Genomic DNA, 14,934 nt, shown 5'->3' with positions numbered 1-14,934 from the left:
CTGGAAAGGTGGCCAGAGAGTCCCCCGTCACTGCCAGCTGGGGACAGTGATGCAACGTGCAGAGAGCAGTTGGTGGGGGCGAGGGGTGGGAAGGACTGAGTATTTGGGGAGAGGGGAGAAAGGGAGAAGGACCCAGGCTCAGAATCCTCTGGAAGCAGCTCTTAGCCAGAGCCCTGCGGCTGGCTGGGCTCTGAGGTCGGCCCCCCTGCTGTGAGGGACCGGGAGGGTGAAACTGCCAGCCTGAAGGGCAGCAAGAGCACCCAAGGCTGAGCAGACGCCCCCGGAAGGGTTCAATCTGCTGGAAATGTGATCAAGGCCATCAGAAAAGAGAGACCGAAGCCGTAGAGAAGGATGAGGCCACTGACAGAGCGGTGGGTGCACAAGGAATCCAGACGAAGCTCGGCTTGGAGGTTGATGGGTGAGCCTGGCCACCTTTTCTTTGAAGTATTTTACCGCTTTCTCCACCAACGTCTCATTTTACCCGAGTTGCAGCTACTCTTTGGAAGAAAATGTGCTGCCTTTTCTCCTCCTGCACAGACATGATAGACACCTGAGCCTGAGAGCCAGAAAGAGCCCCATCAGTTGGAGTTCAAGCCCCCACTTCCCAGATGAGGACACTAAAGCTGCAGCGACTTGCCCACCGTCACGGAGCTCGCGGGGGGGATTTAGGATGGCTGACTTCCGGTTTGGTAGTCTCTCCGTTACCCCAGGCTCCTCATAAGAAAGTCTCAAAAACTACAGAACTTCAAAGGGCTTCCTGTGGTTGTGGTCGCGGGGCGGGGAGGGTGGTGAGTGGTCGGGTGCTTCAGTGCTTTGAGCTGGGAGACGGCTTCCTCTGGCCATCAGTGCTGCGATTACACAGATTTCTGTGGGTCGAAATCGCCTCCTAACTGGCTGGCCAGCTTCCAATTTTTCATGAAACCAAAGACATTTTTCACACTGTTCCTTTGCTGATATGCATTATAATGGTAACCTTTTTGACTTGTATTTTATAGCAAGCACATCAATTGTGCAGGGAAAAAAGATCGCAGCTCTGGGCTGCCCTTCCTGATGGAGCCAGACTTAGGACCCTCGTGAGATAACCAACGCTGTGATCAGGTGACATGGTCCCCCCAAGGTCCCCCTATCACGTAGAGAACAGCAGCATGGATCAAATCTCAGCTAGTGGATTCCCATCCCTCTGCAGGGTATGATGAATGTAGGCTGGCTTACTGGGTTACCACATAATGGGCTAGCCGAGGATAATAGAAACATATCTAGATTATACCTGTTGGCAGAGAATTCAGCTACTCAAAATACCATGCTGGGGTTCTCAACCCAGGAAAGTTAAAAATTAAGAAACTTGAGGGGGAGGGTGTAGCTCAATGGGAGTGCATGCCTGGCATGCATGAGGTCCTGGGTTCAATCCCCAGCACCTCCACTTAAAAATAAATAAGTAAATACATAAATAAACCTGATTACTTCCCCCTACCAAAAAAATTTTTTTTTGCTTTTATTTTATTTTATTTTTCAGTTTGCAGTTTTACTAGGTAGAAATGCTACAATTTGCCTGCACATATTCAATGTATTGCATATAAATACATATATACAATATACTGCACATATTTTTAAAAATTTACATATATGTACTGTTCATTGTTTCTAAGAATGTTTAGAGCTTTAGCTTTTTAAGCTTACATAGTTATCAAAGGAATAAAGCCAACCACAAAATAAGAATTAATTCAAAAAGATACATACACCTTGCTATTAACAGCTACATTATTTCTAATTGCCAAGATATTGAATCATCCTAAGTGCACATCAACAGATGAATGGATAAAGAAGATGCAGGGTATATATGTAATGGAATACAACTCACCCATAAGAAAGAAAGATATTTTGCCATTTGCAGCCCTTTATTCCCTTTTTTTTTCCACTTCAAAAACCAGAATTTTATAACTGTCCTAAACATTTCTGTTGCATCAGAAGGAACAAAATACCTAGAAATAAACATAACCAAGGAAGTTACCTATACTCTGAAAACTGTAAAATATTGATGAATGAAATTGAAGATGATAGAAAGAAATGGAAAGATATCTTGTGCTCTTGGATTGGAAGAATCAACATTCTTTTATTTTTTAATTAAAAAAAAGAAACATAAAAATTTTTTTTAAATTAAGAAACCTAAGTGGTACATGGATTACATGTGAGGTAACAAGTCAGTAGGGGAAAGGAGGAAGTTTTAGACAGGGCCCCCTGCCTTCCAGGAACTTAAAAGTCAGAGGAAGGGTGTCTTAATTCAGGCTGCTATAACAAAGTACCACAGACTGAGAGACTTACAAACAACAGAAATTTTCTATGTCTCTAAGTCTATTTCTGTTTTGTAAATAAGTTAATTTGTATCTTTTTTTAGATTTCACATATAAATGATATCATAAGATATTTGTCTTTCTCTGACTTACTTCACTTACTATGGTTATCTCTAGGTCCATCCGTGTTGCTGCAAATGGCAATGTTTCATTCTTTTTTATGGCTGAGTAATATTCCACTGGAGATAGATATACACACACACACACCATATATATCTTCTCTATCCATTCGTTTGTTGATGGACGATTAGATTGCTTCTGTGTCTTGGCTATTGTAAATAGTGCTGCTGTGAACACTGGGGTGCATGTCTCTTCTTGAATTAGAGTTTTCATCTTTTCTGGCTATAAGCCCAGGAGTGGGATTGCTGGATCATATAGTATGTCTATTTGTGGTTTTTAAAGGAATCTCCATACTGTTCTCTATAGTGGCTGCACCAATTTACATTCCCACGAACAGTGTAGGTGGATTCTCTTTTCTTCACAAGGGGAGGGTTATTTTTAAAATGTTTGCTGAGCTATTAAAATTTTAAAATTTTGCTCAATTTGCTTTTAGTGTTGCTTTGAATGATTTGGGAAGATTTTTTAAAAAGTGTATTTTCTCTGCCTATAAAAATAACATACATTTATACATATATTATAGAAACAGACATTTTCTACTATGATAGAAATTTTGTGTGAGAAGTAGAGGAGTCTAAAGAAGGTAACAACCCTTAATAAAATCACTCAGAGACAACTGCGGCCCATGTTTCAGGACGTTTTCTTCCAAAAATTTTTTCCGTTGTCTTTTTTAAAATAGAGGAGATCAATTTTGTGCCCTGTTTTCCACTGAACTTTTAAGCCTGGGCCCTTCCTATGTTATTCCAAAGTCTTAAGATTCATTTTCCCTCCTGTCCCTCAGACCCCATGGTGGCCCCAGGCTCTGATGTGAGGTGGTGCTTGACACTGGGGAAAGGCATCTGCCTTTGGAGGAGGGTGTGTGAGCATCTGCAGAGTCACTGCAGGTAAGGAGTGGGCAGGAACCGGGGGGCGGAGATGAGGGCAGGCCTGAGCCCCACAGCCCACTGGCCAGACCCCCCACCCCAACTCCAAACCCCATCTGGGTTCCTGTTACCCTGGCCCTTTAAGAATGGAGTTAGAACTCAGACTAGCTCAGGGCTGTGGTCTCCTGGGAACAGAGGGACAACAAAGGGATCAGAGATTTGGGGGGCAGGGTGGGGCAGGGACCCTCCTCAGCAGGGGATGGCGCACACAGAATCCAGTCAGGTAGAGCAGGGACTGGGGGTGGATTTCTCCTTTCCTTCTTTCTCTGGCCCCACCATCACCTCTTCCAGCCCTCACCCTGAACCATACATTCCTTTCCTCCTTTCCTCGGCTGGACGTTTCTCTACAGGCTTATTGATCCTCGCCTTTCTGTCATGACACCCACTTCCTCTGCTCCAGATGGTCTTCATTTCTGGAAACAGTTCTTGCTGATAAGAGTTTTTTAGTTGAATTTTTAGGTGAAAAAGAAATCAAATATTCTGCAAACAATAATCATTTAGTCTCATCAAATTTCCAAACTTTCCAGTTTTTCTTTCTTTCTTTTGCCAAATTGCTTTTGCCAGTACCTCTAGAAAAAGGAGGGGGGGTGTGGAGAACAGGCATTAGTAGATATCCCCTGCCTTCTGAAATTGATGCAGTATCTTTAGTGTCTCCCCCTGAAGTTTGATTTGGTGTTTTGACTTCATTCAGATCCTTAAATGAACTTGCATAGGGTTGTTCTAGGTGTGAATTAGTTATTGAATATATAATGGTATTTTGTCTTTTTAATCAGTTTTAATGTTTGTAATACAATTGAGTCTATCCCATTTATGGTTTTGTTACAAAAGCTTTATTTAGTGTTACTTCCGTCAACTCTTTTTTGTCTATTTTAAGCTTCACCCCCCCCGCCCTGTATTATATTTTGCTATATAGTCAGTGTTTCTTTATTAATCATGGTCCCCAGCCTCTACCAGTTATTTGGAAAAAGTAGTTCTGACTGGCTTTGCCACAGTTATATGCCCTTCCCGCACACTTTAGAATGCATCCTGGGGTGCCTGTTCTAAGCTATTGGGATTTTTTAAAATGCTTTTTGTGCCCCTTTCAAGAATTACATTCGCATGTCCTTTTGTTGCTGTGCATTATTTCAGTTAATTAAATATTGAAGCAAATGAAATGTTCATCACAAAGCTTTGTCTCCCAGGACTCTCAGTTTGTGAGTCTTTTTTTTTTTTTTTGGATTCATCTCCCGGTTGTCTGGGTTATGGCTTCTAGTATCTTCCCGGGAGGGATAATGGATGTCAAAGCATAACTTAGAAAGTCAGTGTGTTGTATAACCAACTCACCAGCACACCATGGAGACAGTCATCAGATTCTTATCAATGAACAAAGCCAAAAAGGTGGGGGGAGGGAAGGAATTCTATAAGAAAGTGGGGAGAGGGGAAAAGGGGGAAAAAGGGTGCTAGTCTAGGAGGAGTGAATTTTGTTTTTCTAATTAAGGCGATTAGCCAGGGACCGTCAAAGAGACCAGTCTGGGCAATCTATCCTGGAATATAAGGACTCTGTGATTAGAGAAAACAATTTCATTTTTTGTGGGTTTTCTTAAAAGTATTGAGATTTAAGCTGTGCAACTCATGTGACAGGCTGTCTGCAAATAGTGTCTGTCCGTGGCCTCTGGCATCTCCACCTTAGGCCAGGACGGCTCCACATCCCTCAGCAGAATTTCTGTGAGAGAGAGAGACTTCCAGAGTCACTGCAGGTTTGAAGACATCTTCCTTTTGCCATCATAGTTTATAGAATTTTCTGGTCTTCATATAGTCCCTTTTAAACGTCTGCAGGTGTTGTTTTCTTCTGGCATGTGAGTTGCTGAGGAAATCTGCAAGCTATTTGAATTTTTTACTCTGTAGTCTGCCTAAATATAGTTTTTTTTTTTTGCCCAGAGAAAATAATTTTACTTTGATCTGTATCAGGCATTTTATCTATCTGTCTGTCTATCTATCTATCTATGTCTATGTATCTGTGTATCAATCATTTCTTGAACTCAGTAAACGACTTTAATCTGTAGGTTCACATTTTTCTTGGTTCCAACAAAATATTGTTGCATTTTTTTCTGTTCCAATAGCTTTGTTTCCTTCCTCAGGTTTATTTTTTTAAGTTATTCAGTATTATCTTTAATTAAAGTACAAAGACTTTTTCCAATCCTGTCACCTAGGGATCATTTTATCCACTGCTCTGTCTGGCTGCCAGTCTCTTGTCTCTCTCTTCAGCAATGGTAAGGCAGATACCTTTTCCACAGGGAAGAGAGATCCTTGGTTTGTTGCCTTTGCCAATAATGAACATGTTGGAGAGCCAGGTGGCAAAGCTGTTGCCGTTGACATATTTCACATGAACTATATCAAAAGAACCAGGATGTCTGTCTCTGTTGGTGATCACACCAGTTCTCCCCGGGTTAGCATCTCCAGTCACCAGGCAGAGGTTACCAGTGTCAAATTTGATGAAATCAGTAATCTTGCCAGTCTCTAAATCAATCTGAATGGTGTCATTCACCTTGATGAGGGGATCAGGGTAGCGGATGGTGTGGGCATCATGCGTCACCAGATGAGGGGTTCCTTTTGTGACCACAAAGATCTTTCTCACTTTGCACAACTTGTACTTGGCCTCCTCAGGTGTAATATGATGGACAGCAAAGCAACCTTTGGTGTCATGGATCAGATGGACATTCTTTCCAGTCTTGTCAGCGCTGCTGACTTCCGTAAAACCAGCAGGGTAGGTTATATCAGTGTGAACCTTGCCATCAATCTCAATGAAACGCTGCATGCAAATTTTCTTTACTTCTTCACCCATTAGGGCATACTTAAGTCTCTTCCTTAGGAAAATGAGGAGGGGGAGACATTCCCTCAGCTTGTGGGGACCAGTAGATGGAAGAGGAGCAAACACACCGGTGAGTTTATCCAGCATCCAATGCTTTGGAGCTGCTACATGCTGCAGGTGCTTCTTGGGACCACGAGCCATGGCTGCGCTAGGCACGAAATGAGAGGCTTCCTCAGGTTTATTAGTCATATGTTGGATCTACAATGCAAGCCTCTGTATTTATATTTTCTTTAGCTATTTTAATCTCTTTGCTTTTTCTTAAAATTCCATATAGTTTTGTGTAGAATTTTTTTTATGTCTGAGACTGGCTTTTTATTCACAAAATATTTCGTATAGTTATTTAGATTTTAACTTACATTAGTGTATGGAAATAACATTTCAATAACTAGTTTTTATTAAGTTTTAAATTTCAATTTATAAATATTGTAATGTTATTGATATATCTAATATACTTTGTAGAAAATGAAAACAACTTTGATAAAGTCAAAATGACAGAAATACTTGATGCCTGGAAACTTCCTATTGATTCCTCTCTTACGTCCCTAGGGAGGGGAACAATGAACTGGAAAATCTGGTACTCCCACAACCTAGCATATAGGAACCACTCCAAAGTATTCCCCGAAATTAATTGGTCCTAGGAGACAGTGAGCTCTCAGGGACAAATCAAGAACATTCCTCTGTCGTTGCTGCGATGCCTCCCCCGGGCCGCACGGTGGCGCTGCGGCCATGCGGAGGCCCCGGGTGGTTCTCGGGCGCCTGGGCGCGCAGGCTTCTGGGGACCCTCAGAGCTGCGGCGGCGACGCGCGGGGCGGCCGCGGTGAGTGCAGCGGGCCGGCCTGGGGACCAGTCGCCCCGCTAGCGGCTGGCCTGGCGCTCGCCTCGGGCCTCTTGCTTAGGGGCTGGGGACGGTCCATCGTGCCCGTGGAGCAGGCCCGAGGCGGCGGGGCGCGGGCGCAGCGGGGGCCGGGAGACCCCCCCCCCGACCGGCTGCTGCCCTTCCCCAGGACCCTGCGCACGTCCCTCCCCAGCCTCCGAGCCCAGCTCCTCACTGGACAGAGGAGAGATCTCGACCTTGGATGTGGGTGGGCCCGGTGTCTGCGCTCTGATCGCGGCCGTTTCTGTTGCTCCGCAGGCCCTCCCACCTGTCACCCTGGCCCTTCTCTGCTTGGACGGAGTCTTCCTCTCCTCGGCCGAGAATGACTTCGTGCACCGCATCCAGGAGGAGCTGGACCGCTTCCTGCTGCAGAAGCAGCTGTCAAAGTAAGCTGGGATGAAGGTGGGGGCCTCGGCTGCCCGCGCCCTTTCTGCTAGGGTCACCGTGCCCCTTCATCCAGTGGTGCATTGAAAGTAACGGGTTCGCAGCTGACTCTGACCTTGGCCTTTATGTTTAATAAGGCCTCTCCCAGCTGCATCTTTCCTGTGTAACTCTGAGCATCACTGGGAGACTGAAGGGGCCCAGCACCAGAAGGTGCTATTCCCAGGTCCTTTGCAGTCAGCGTGGGCCCAAGGGGGCAGAGGGAGCCTAGTGTTGAAGCCCCCTTTGAACTGGGGGTGGACCTGGTGGGGGTCAGGCCTGGGGGCTGCACCTGGAGCCCCAGCTCAGCATTCCTTCACTTCTCTCCCCAGGGTCCTTCTTTTCCCTCCACTCTCCAGTCGCCTCCGGTACCTGATCCACAGGACAGCAGAGAATTTTGATCTTTTGAGCAGCTTCTCTGTTGGGGAGGGCTGGAGGAGGAGAACGGTCATCTGTCACCTGGACATCAGGTGTGTATCCTGCCGCCTTGGAGGCCCTTCAGCAGTTCAGTGTGGTTGGGTTCGCTGGTCAGCCCCTGGGAGGGAACTAGGGCTGGGAGCCCCCAGGCCATCACCTCTATCCCCAGCCTCCATTGCTCAGAGTCAGCGCTGCTTTCTGCCCCAGCAGGGGAGTAGATGTGCGTTTTTGTGGAATTCACTTAACAAATGCAGCTGCACACACTGGGCCACGAGAGAGATAGCAGTTTAAGCAGGGAGGGTGTCTACTCAGTGTTCCTCTCAGCAAGCTTGTGCCCCACAGAGGTCATGACCGTGAGAGCACACCTGGGCCTTCCCTTAGGTGCTTCCACGTATGTCTCGCAGGATTTTATAATGACTATGATCCCAGCCTTTCAAGTACATATTTTTCTAATAACATAGTTCCTAAATGCAAGTACTTACCTTACCTGGTGAGTAACCGAAGACTCAGCTGTCTCTAATTCGGTTTATAACATTAGAGGGAATGCTGCCTGGTTTGAGCTTGTTCAGGGAAGGCATCCAACCTTGTTAAGATGTTTTCGAGGGGCATTTTGGCTTTGGTTTTTGCCTAATGCTGACTTGAGAGCTTCATGCCTGAATGGCAGGTCGCTCCAGTAAGTCATTTCCCTTAAGGCCCAAACATTGCTCTGATCACCGCTTGCTCCCTCTGTAGGTTACCCAGTTCAGATGGACTCTCTGGCCCCTGCCGCCCTCCTGCCTCCCACCCTAGCAAGTACCGAGGTCCTAGGCCCGCTTCAAGCCAGGGAGCGGCCGCTGGTCCCCGAGGGGCGCGGGCCGGCCGGTGGCACCGCGGACGCAAGCCGGACCAGGCTTTGTATGTGCCCCGCGTGCTGCGCAGGCAAGAGTGGGCGCCACCCACTCCCCCAGGGCTCCAGGGAGATGCTCCAGCCGGAGGGCCCCCAGAAGACCCCGGAGATATGGGTGCTGGGGACCCCAGCTCTGATCAGGAACTTCCTGTGTCAGTGACTCAGGCAGCAGAGGACGGAAAAGGCCCGGGCAAAAGTTGTAAGAAAGAGTCGCTGCCGGACTCAGTGGCCGCCGAGTCCCTGGGGCCTGAGAGCCACTCAGGGACGGGACACGGGTCAGAGACGGCCACACAGCCTGGGCCGGGTCTGCAGCCCGACTTGGAAGAGGGGAATGGGAGTGAGCTGGAGAGGAGCCTGGCGGCCGAGGAGGAAGAGGAGGAGGTGGAAGAGGAGGGGCCTGGCAGCTGCTCCGAGGACGATTACAGTGAGCTGCTGCAGGAGGTGATGAGGCTCTTAAGCCCGGAAAAGGGAGGGCGGAAGTGAGGTGGGTGTAGTCGAGGGTGGGTGGGGGCCAGGGGTCATGGTGTGGAGGGGTGGAGGAGGTGCCGGCTGAGCAGGGCTGGGTGTTGGGTGATGGGGTCCCTTAGGTTGGTGGGGGAAAGACACCGGGGCCTTGCCCACAGGAATTGGGACCTACTTGGGGGAGGGGAGGAGGCTCAGGATTTGGGATCTGGGGTGTGGATTTGGGTCCGAGCTCAACCACGTAGGAGCTATTTGACGGTGGGCAAGTCATTTTGCTTTTGTTTTCTAAGTCTTCTCAAGGTAATGAGATAGGAAGTATGTACACATGCTTCGTAATGCACTACAGATACAGGTGGTGAGAATTACTCTTCTACCTGAAGCTCTGTCTTAACAAATCTCGTTTCCTTGGAGCTGTGTGCTCGCGCCTGAGCCTGACTGCTGTGTCAGTTGGGAGAGCGGGCCTCCTGTATCACTACTTTGTAGGTGAAGGATGGAGACCAGAAAGCCTTGCTTTTTATCACCCCGTTAATGAGAGAAGGAAAGAACCTGGACCTGCCCAGCTCCATCTCTTACTGACGGCAACTTTGGGTAGAAGACGTAATCCTTTGACTTAGTTTACTGATTTGTAAAGCAGGTCTATAGAATAGACTTCAGGATTCTATGAAACATAATGTGTGTCAGTGCCGGTCACCCAGTGGGGACTCCACAAAGTAAGTTCCCTCCCCCCAAAACTCATGCTTCTCCATCTTCTGGCCCAGTCTGCCATCTTGCCAACTTTCCCAGGCCCCTGTGCGGGGCACTCTCCTCCCTGCCCACCCAGAAGCCTGCAGGACTCTCCGTGTGTGGTTTTGAGAGCAGTCGTTTGAAGCGGTGTGTCAGAGCTCCCTCACTAAAGGGTCTGATCTTTCCCAGATAACGGACAACCTGACCGAGAAGGAGATTCAGGTAGAGAAGATCCACGTGGACACGTCCTCCTTCACAGAGGAGCTGCCTGGAGAGAAGGACTTTGCCCACGTGGTGGAGATCTATGACTTTGAGCCGGCGCTCACCACCGAGGACCTGCTGGCAGCGTTTTCCGAGTTCCAGTGAGTGTCAGAGAGGCTTCAGGGGGTGGGAGTTGGAGGTATGAGGGTGGCTACCCACCCTTTGGAGAGGAGCTGGGACGTCCCTTTGTTGTGGGGGACACTTGCCTGCCTCTCCCCCAATCTAGAAAGACAGACAGAAAGTGCTCTGGGCTCCACAGTCCTGGGCAGTTCGGCCTGCTGGCCAGACTGTACAAAGGAGGAGAGCCGATTTTTCGGTTGTAGACACTTTCCAGGGGCCCTCAGCCCAGTCCTGCTGGCACACGGCAGCAGACCTCTGGCTCCCTGCAAGACCACTCACCCACCAGGACCCGGGGGGCCTCCATCAGGATGCAGGATGCAGGATGCAGGCAGCTCCTGCCTCCACCCTGAGGGCCATCTCTGTGCAGGAACTATTTCTGGGGTGAGCTGGCCTTGAGCAGGTCTGGGGCAGAGTCCGCGTAGAGATGGGAGATTGGGGATATATTGAGAGAAAGACATCTCATTTCCCCCAGTTTTTTGGATCTAAATCCAATCTTTTCTCCTTTCTTCTTTTTCTAAATGCCCACCTTCTTTTCTCTAGTCCCTCTTCTCTCTTCCTGCTTAGGCTTTGAAAGCACCCCTTTCTTCCCAGCACCTTTTCTGAACACTCCTGGAACAACCTCCCTGGCCCTCTCCGAGCCTGAGCTGGAGGAAGGCTGAAGGGGCAGCTTGGTGGGGCACACGGGGCTCATCTGCCCTCCACCCCTGAGGGTGGGGCCAGCTGGGGCCACTGGTGACTTCCTCGGCCTGCGTGGCAGTGCCACAGAGAAGCCACTGTGCCGGGACTCAGGGATGCTCTCCTGCGAGGCGGGAGGACAGTCTGTCGGGGCAGCTGCATCGACATGCTTCTTTTAGGTCCTGTCCCCACATAGAAAGCTTTTGTCTCCAGCCCCGGGCCCCATGCCCTCGGCCTGGCGTGACAGCGCCTGTGAGGAGCCCTCTCCGCCCTCGGCGCGTGCTCCAGGCTGCAGTCCTGGCTCCTTCAGTTCCAGGCCTCGGGGCCCAGCCTATCAGCAGGGGTGACGCTTGTCTTTGTGCAGCTGAATGTATTGTCTTCAGAGAGTTTGCTGCCGGTGGTGGTCTTCCTCCCAGAGGAGACGGGAACTTGTCCTGGGCTCGTAGTGGAGTGTCCGAGGGTTGGAGGTGGAAGGGGCTTCCCGTAGCAGAAGGGGTTTGCCCTTTGCTCTCGTAATCACTCTGTCTCTCTTCCCCGGTGCAGAGAGAAGGGGTTCAGGATCCAGTGGGTGGACGACACGCATGCGCTCGGAGTCTTCCCGTGCCTGGCCTCAGGTAAGGCGGCTGCGTGGTGGGCTCGGCCCCTCCTCTGCTGTTTCTATAGGTCAAAATCATTCAGATGCTGGCAGTTTTGTACGATTCGAGCAGATGAGTCCTCATTCTGTTTTCTTTCAGCCTCAAGCAGTGGGTCAGGTGACCTCTGTTTTACAGATGGGGAGACCGAGGTTCCCAGGATGTCAGGTCAAGGTTACAAAACCGCTCTATGTCAAAGCAGGGGACGCAAGCCAGCCCCCAGCTGTCACTCTGGTGCTCCTTCCTCTTGGCCACTTTTCCGAGCTGCCCCTGACACACCACTGCTCACTTTGGGCATATTTATAAAGAGCCACCCCTCTGCCCTGCCTGCCTGGCCTTCTCAGAACCATGGGCTTCTCAACACAGAGCTGCGAGTGACCATGGCTGGGTCGGGCCCCATCCTCAGGAGAGCCTGAAGTTTCAGGGACAGGGGCCAGTGTCTAGGGAGAAAGAGGTCCGGGGCATGGTGGGGGCCTCAACCCCAGAGAGGGAGCCACTGAAAGGGAGGTGGGGGGTATGGGAGGAAGGAACAGGGGGTCAGGCACGTTGGCAGCTGCCTTCTGGGCTCTATCCAGCTGTGTGGCGTGGGCAGGCCACGTCCTGGCCTCAGTTTCCTCATCTGTACGGTGGCTTGGACCTGAAGCCCCTCCCAGCTCTGACGTGCTCTGTAAGTGGCTCAGGTGCTCCGTGGCCCAGCACAACTGGGGGCAGGGGGGGCACACACCCTCGCAGCGTCTTGGAAGGGGAAGGGTGGAGTTTGTTTTGAGCTCTGGGGCTTTGGAAGGTGGGGGCCCGCCTCTCCTGATGTCAGAACTGCAGCCTCCCTGTGCGGCTCCTAACCTGTGGGCTCTGTGTAGACTCGCCGTCTGAGAGCACGGATGGGCCCGTGCAGGCCTGAGGGCTCTGGGGGACGAGGGGGCTGATGGAGGTCTTCTTTTGCCCCGCCGGAGTGGCAGCAGCCCTGGCCCTGAGCTTGGAATGGGTGTACGAAGGGGTGGCATCGCCCTTGGGATGACATGTGTGTTCCTGGGTCCTGAGGAGGCCTCAGCAGGAGGGAGATGGAATGGCTCCTGGTCTGTTGTCTTTCCACAGCTGCTGAGGCCCTGACCAGGGATTTCTCCACGCTCAAAATCCGGCCCCTCATGCAGGGAACCAAGCAGTCCAAGCTGAAGGCCCTGCAGAGGCCCAGTAAGGGAGCAGGCGGTGTGGACGGAGGGCTGCGTGGGCATGTGGCTGGGTGGGCTTCTTTTCACCCCCTTCGGTTCTCTGCTGTTGGGCCCCGGGGCTGCAGTGGCCTGTGGGGTCCCCCTGCCCCACTGCAGGGGACCGGGCCACCTAGGGAGGGAAGGGCCCCATCAGGAGTGCTGCCTGCCAGCTGCTCCGCCCTGGGCTTGGCCTCCAATCACACGTCCTGCGGGCGTGGCTCAGGGAGAAGCTTGGTCTCTCTGTAGGGCCTGCAAACCATGTTTTAGAGTAAAAGAACTTGGGCTTTGGTGTGATCTTGGCCCTGGCACTTACCTGAGTTGGCCTCGAGCAAGTCACCTAATGCCTGCAAGTTGGCTTCTTTCTCTGGGAGATAAGCAGAGTAGCCTGGAGGAGTGAAAAAAAGGGCCTGCGGACCAGCCAGCGGTGGTGAGGGGCAGAGAGAAGGTGTCACATGATGGCTCCTCCCCCTGCCCTTCCTCCTTCCAGAAGGAACGATGGGGACTTTCAGAGGCCAGTTTTCCATGGCCACAAAGTGGCGGCTGGTAATACTGGCCCCGGAGAAGCCTGCTGAGGCCATCCACATTCTTGTGGATTACGTGGTCTTTGTCCCAGACTTCTTGGGGACAAAAAACATCCCGTCTGTTGATCCAAGAGCTCCAGGTGTCCCATCCTGATTTGCTTTTCCTCTCAGAGGGCCCCCAAAGCAGGGAGGGGGATAGGTTAGCACTGCCCCCCACAGTGGGAGAAGCAGGGAGGGTGCAAAGAGGTGGCAGGATTAGATCAGGGCCCCACAGAGGGCCCTCCCACCAGCATCTGGCCACACCGGGGTCCAGTTGGGCCTCAGAGGTTATCGCTAATGGCCTCTGAGGCCACTGTGGCCCTGGGAGGAGGCCATAGGCTTGAATTCAGGTCCCCACCCCCACGGGGCTTTTCCTCTTAGAGCTCCTGCGTCTGGCGAAGGAGAGACCACAGACAAACACAGCTGTGGCCCGGAGGCTGGTGGCCCGGGCCCTGGGGCTCCAACACAGAAAGAAAGAGCGGCCTGTGATGGAGAGCCAACTGCTGCCCTGAGGGGCCCTGAGAGGGCCGGCCTGGTCGGCGCCCCCACCCCCGCAGCTCAGCTGGGACCCCAACACCGCAGGCCACACACAAGAGCCCTGAGCCATCCTTGGAGCATCACTGGGCGTGGTGGGCTTTAATTTGGTCTGGGTTCAGAAGTTGAAAAATAAAAACGTAAGAGTTGTTATACTATGATGGCTTCAAAATGTGGTGGCCTACCGCCGGACACCAGGGGGTGCTGTTCGCCTCCCACGTTTGACCTGGGGCTGCGGAAGTTGGTGCCAGCCGAGTGGCCTGGGGGGTCCTGCTGGGCCTCGAAGGCATTTTTGTGCAGAGCTGCCCAGTTTTGGAGGGGAGATTACACCTGTTGTGTGACACCTGCCCAGTCCCCCCCCCCACCCCGAGCAGCTGTGGGCTGTTGGCAGTGCTGAGGCCACAACTTTGGACGGATCCTAGTGTTACTTGCGGTGTGGGTTACACAAGGGGACCTTGCAGAAATAAACGTGAACAAGCCAAGAGACGAAATCAGGACTGCCCGCTGAGTTTGCTCCCCTCACAGGAGCGGGTGTGAGGGCATCTTTGTGGGGATGGGATCCTAGCACACTCATGTGTTTGGTTTGGGTGGAGTTGGTGCCAAGTGGCCCTACCTGGCGCTTTGAGGTCACTGTGGACCCCCGGATGTGCTGGGCCCTAGTCCGCTCTGCCACGGTGGCTGGGGGACAGCGGCTAGCACGGGCCCACCCTCACTGTGCCCCGAGGAAGAGTGTGGGCCCCCATCTGCGTCATCGCTCCTCCCCCAGAGCCCAGCCCAGGCCCTGCCCTTTGGAGAGGCCTCCCGGGAGTTAAGTCTTGAGGTCCCATCTGGTCCTCACACAGCTACTGTGCCCCCTGACAAATTTCACCAAAAAACAAGAGCGAAGAAAGGCGAGGTCCTGTATTTCTGTGGATTTTCATCACCTCCTT

General features: G+C 51.2%; 2 protein-coding genes across 3 annotated transcripts; one reads left to right on the top strand and one right to left on the bottom strand.

The window, feature by feature from the left end:
- Positions 1 to 5,570: 5,570 nt before the first annotated feature.
- LOC102507086 (40S ribosomal protein S4, X isoform) lies at positions 5,571 to 6,424 on the bottom strand. Its single transcript, XM_014561870.2, has one exon. It carries the CDS (start codon positions 6,375 to 6,377, stop codon positions 5,586 to 5,588), a length of 792 nt encoding a protein of 263 aa, XP_014417356.2. The 5' UTR covers positions 6,378 to 6,424; the 3' UTR covers positions 5,571 to 5,585.
- A 476-nt stretch (positions 6,425 to 6,900) lies between these two features.
- Positions 6,901 to 14,163, top strand: R3HCC1 (R3H domain and coiled-coil containing 1). Of its 2 annotated transcripts, XR_004316401.1 has the most exons (9): positions 6,901 to 7,053; positions 7,369 to 7,496; positions 7,863 to 8,000; positions 8,680 to 9,274; positions 10,208 to 10,380; positions 11,618 to 11,688; positions 11,809 to 12,373; positions 12,799 to 12,894; positions 13,853 to 13,897. XR_004316401.1 is itself a non-coding variant. In XM_032470935.1 (8 exons), exons 1-8 carry the CDS (start codon positions 6,928 to 6,930, stop codon positions 13,981 to 13,983), a joined length of 1,458 nt encoding a protein of 485 aa, XP_032326826.1. In that variant the 5' UTR covers positions 6,902 to 6,927; the 3' UTR covers positions 13,984 to 14,163. The 2 variants fall into 2 exon arrangements, 1 of the variants encoding a protein (XP_032326826.1); XM_032470935.1 differs by lacking the exon at positions 11,809 to 12,373 and having other exon boundaries at positions 6,902 to 7,053; positions 13,853 to 14,163.
- Positions 14,164 to 14,934: the final 771 nt, after the last annotated feature.

This window comes from Camelus ferus, chromosome 31 (assembly GCF_009834535.1).
Source record: "Camelus ferus isolate YT-003-E chromosome 31, BCGSAC_Cfer_1.0, whole genome shotgun sequence".
Taxonomy (NCBI): domain Eukaryota; kingdom Metazoa; phylum Chordata; class Mammalia; order Artiodactyla; family Camelidae; genus Camelus; species Camelus ferus.
Note: the sequence above shows the minus strand (reverse complement) of the source record. Positions and strands in the feature narration are given on the sequence as shown.

What these genes read in the sequence shown, in the direction of transcription:
- LOC102507086 (XM_014561870.2), bottom strand. Translation starts at nt 6,377, where the DNA reads ATGGCTCGTGGTCCCAAGAAGCACCTGCAGCATGTAGCAGCTCCAAAG.
- R3HCC1 (XM_032470935.1), top strand. Translation starts at nt 6,928, where the DNA reads ATGCCTCCCCCGGGCCGCACGGTGGCGCTGCGGCCATGCGGAGGCCCC. An exon ending in ATCTGTCACCTGGACATCAG is followed by an intron (nt 8,001 to 8,679) that starts GTGTGTATCCTG and finishes CTCCCTCTGTAG; the next exon opens with GTTACCCAGTTCAGATGGAC. An exon ending in GCAGCGTTTTCCGAGTTCCA is followed by an intron (nt 10,381 to 11,617) that starts GTGAGTGTCAGA and finishes TCCCCGGTGCAG; the next exon opens with AGAGAAGGGGTTCAGGATCC.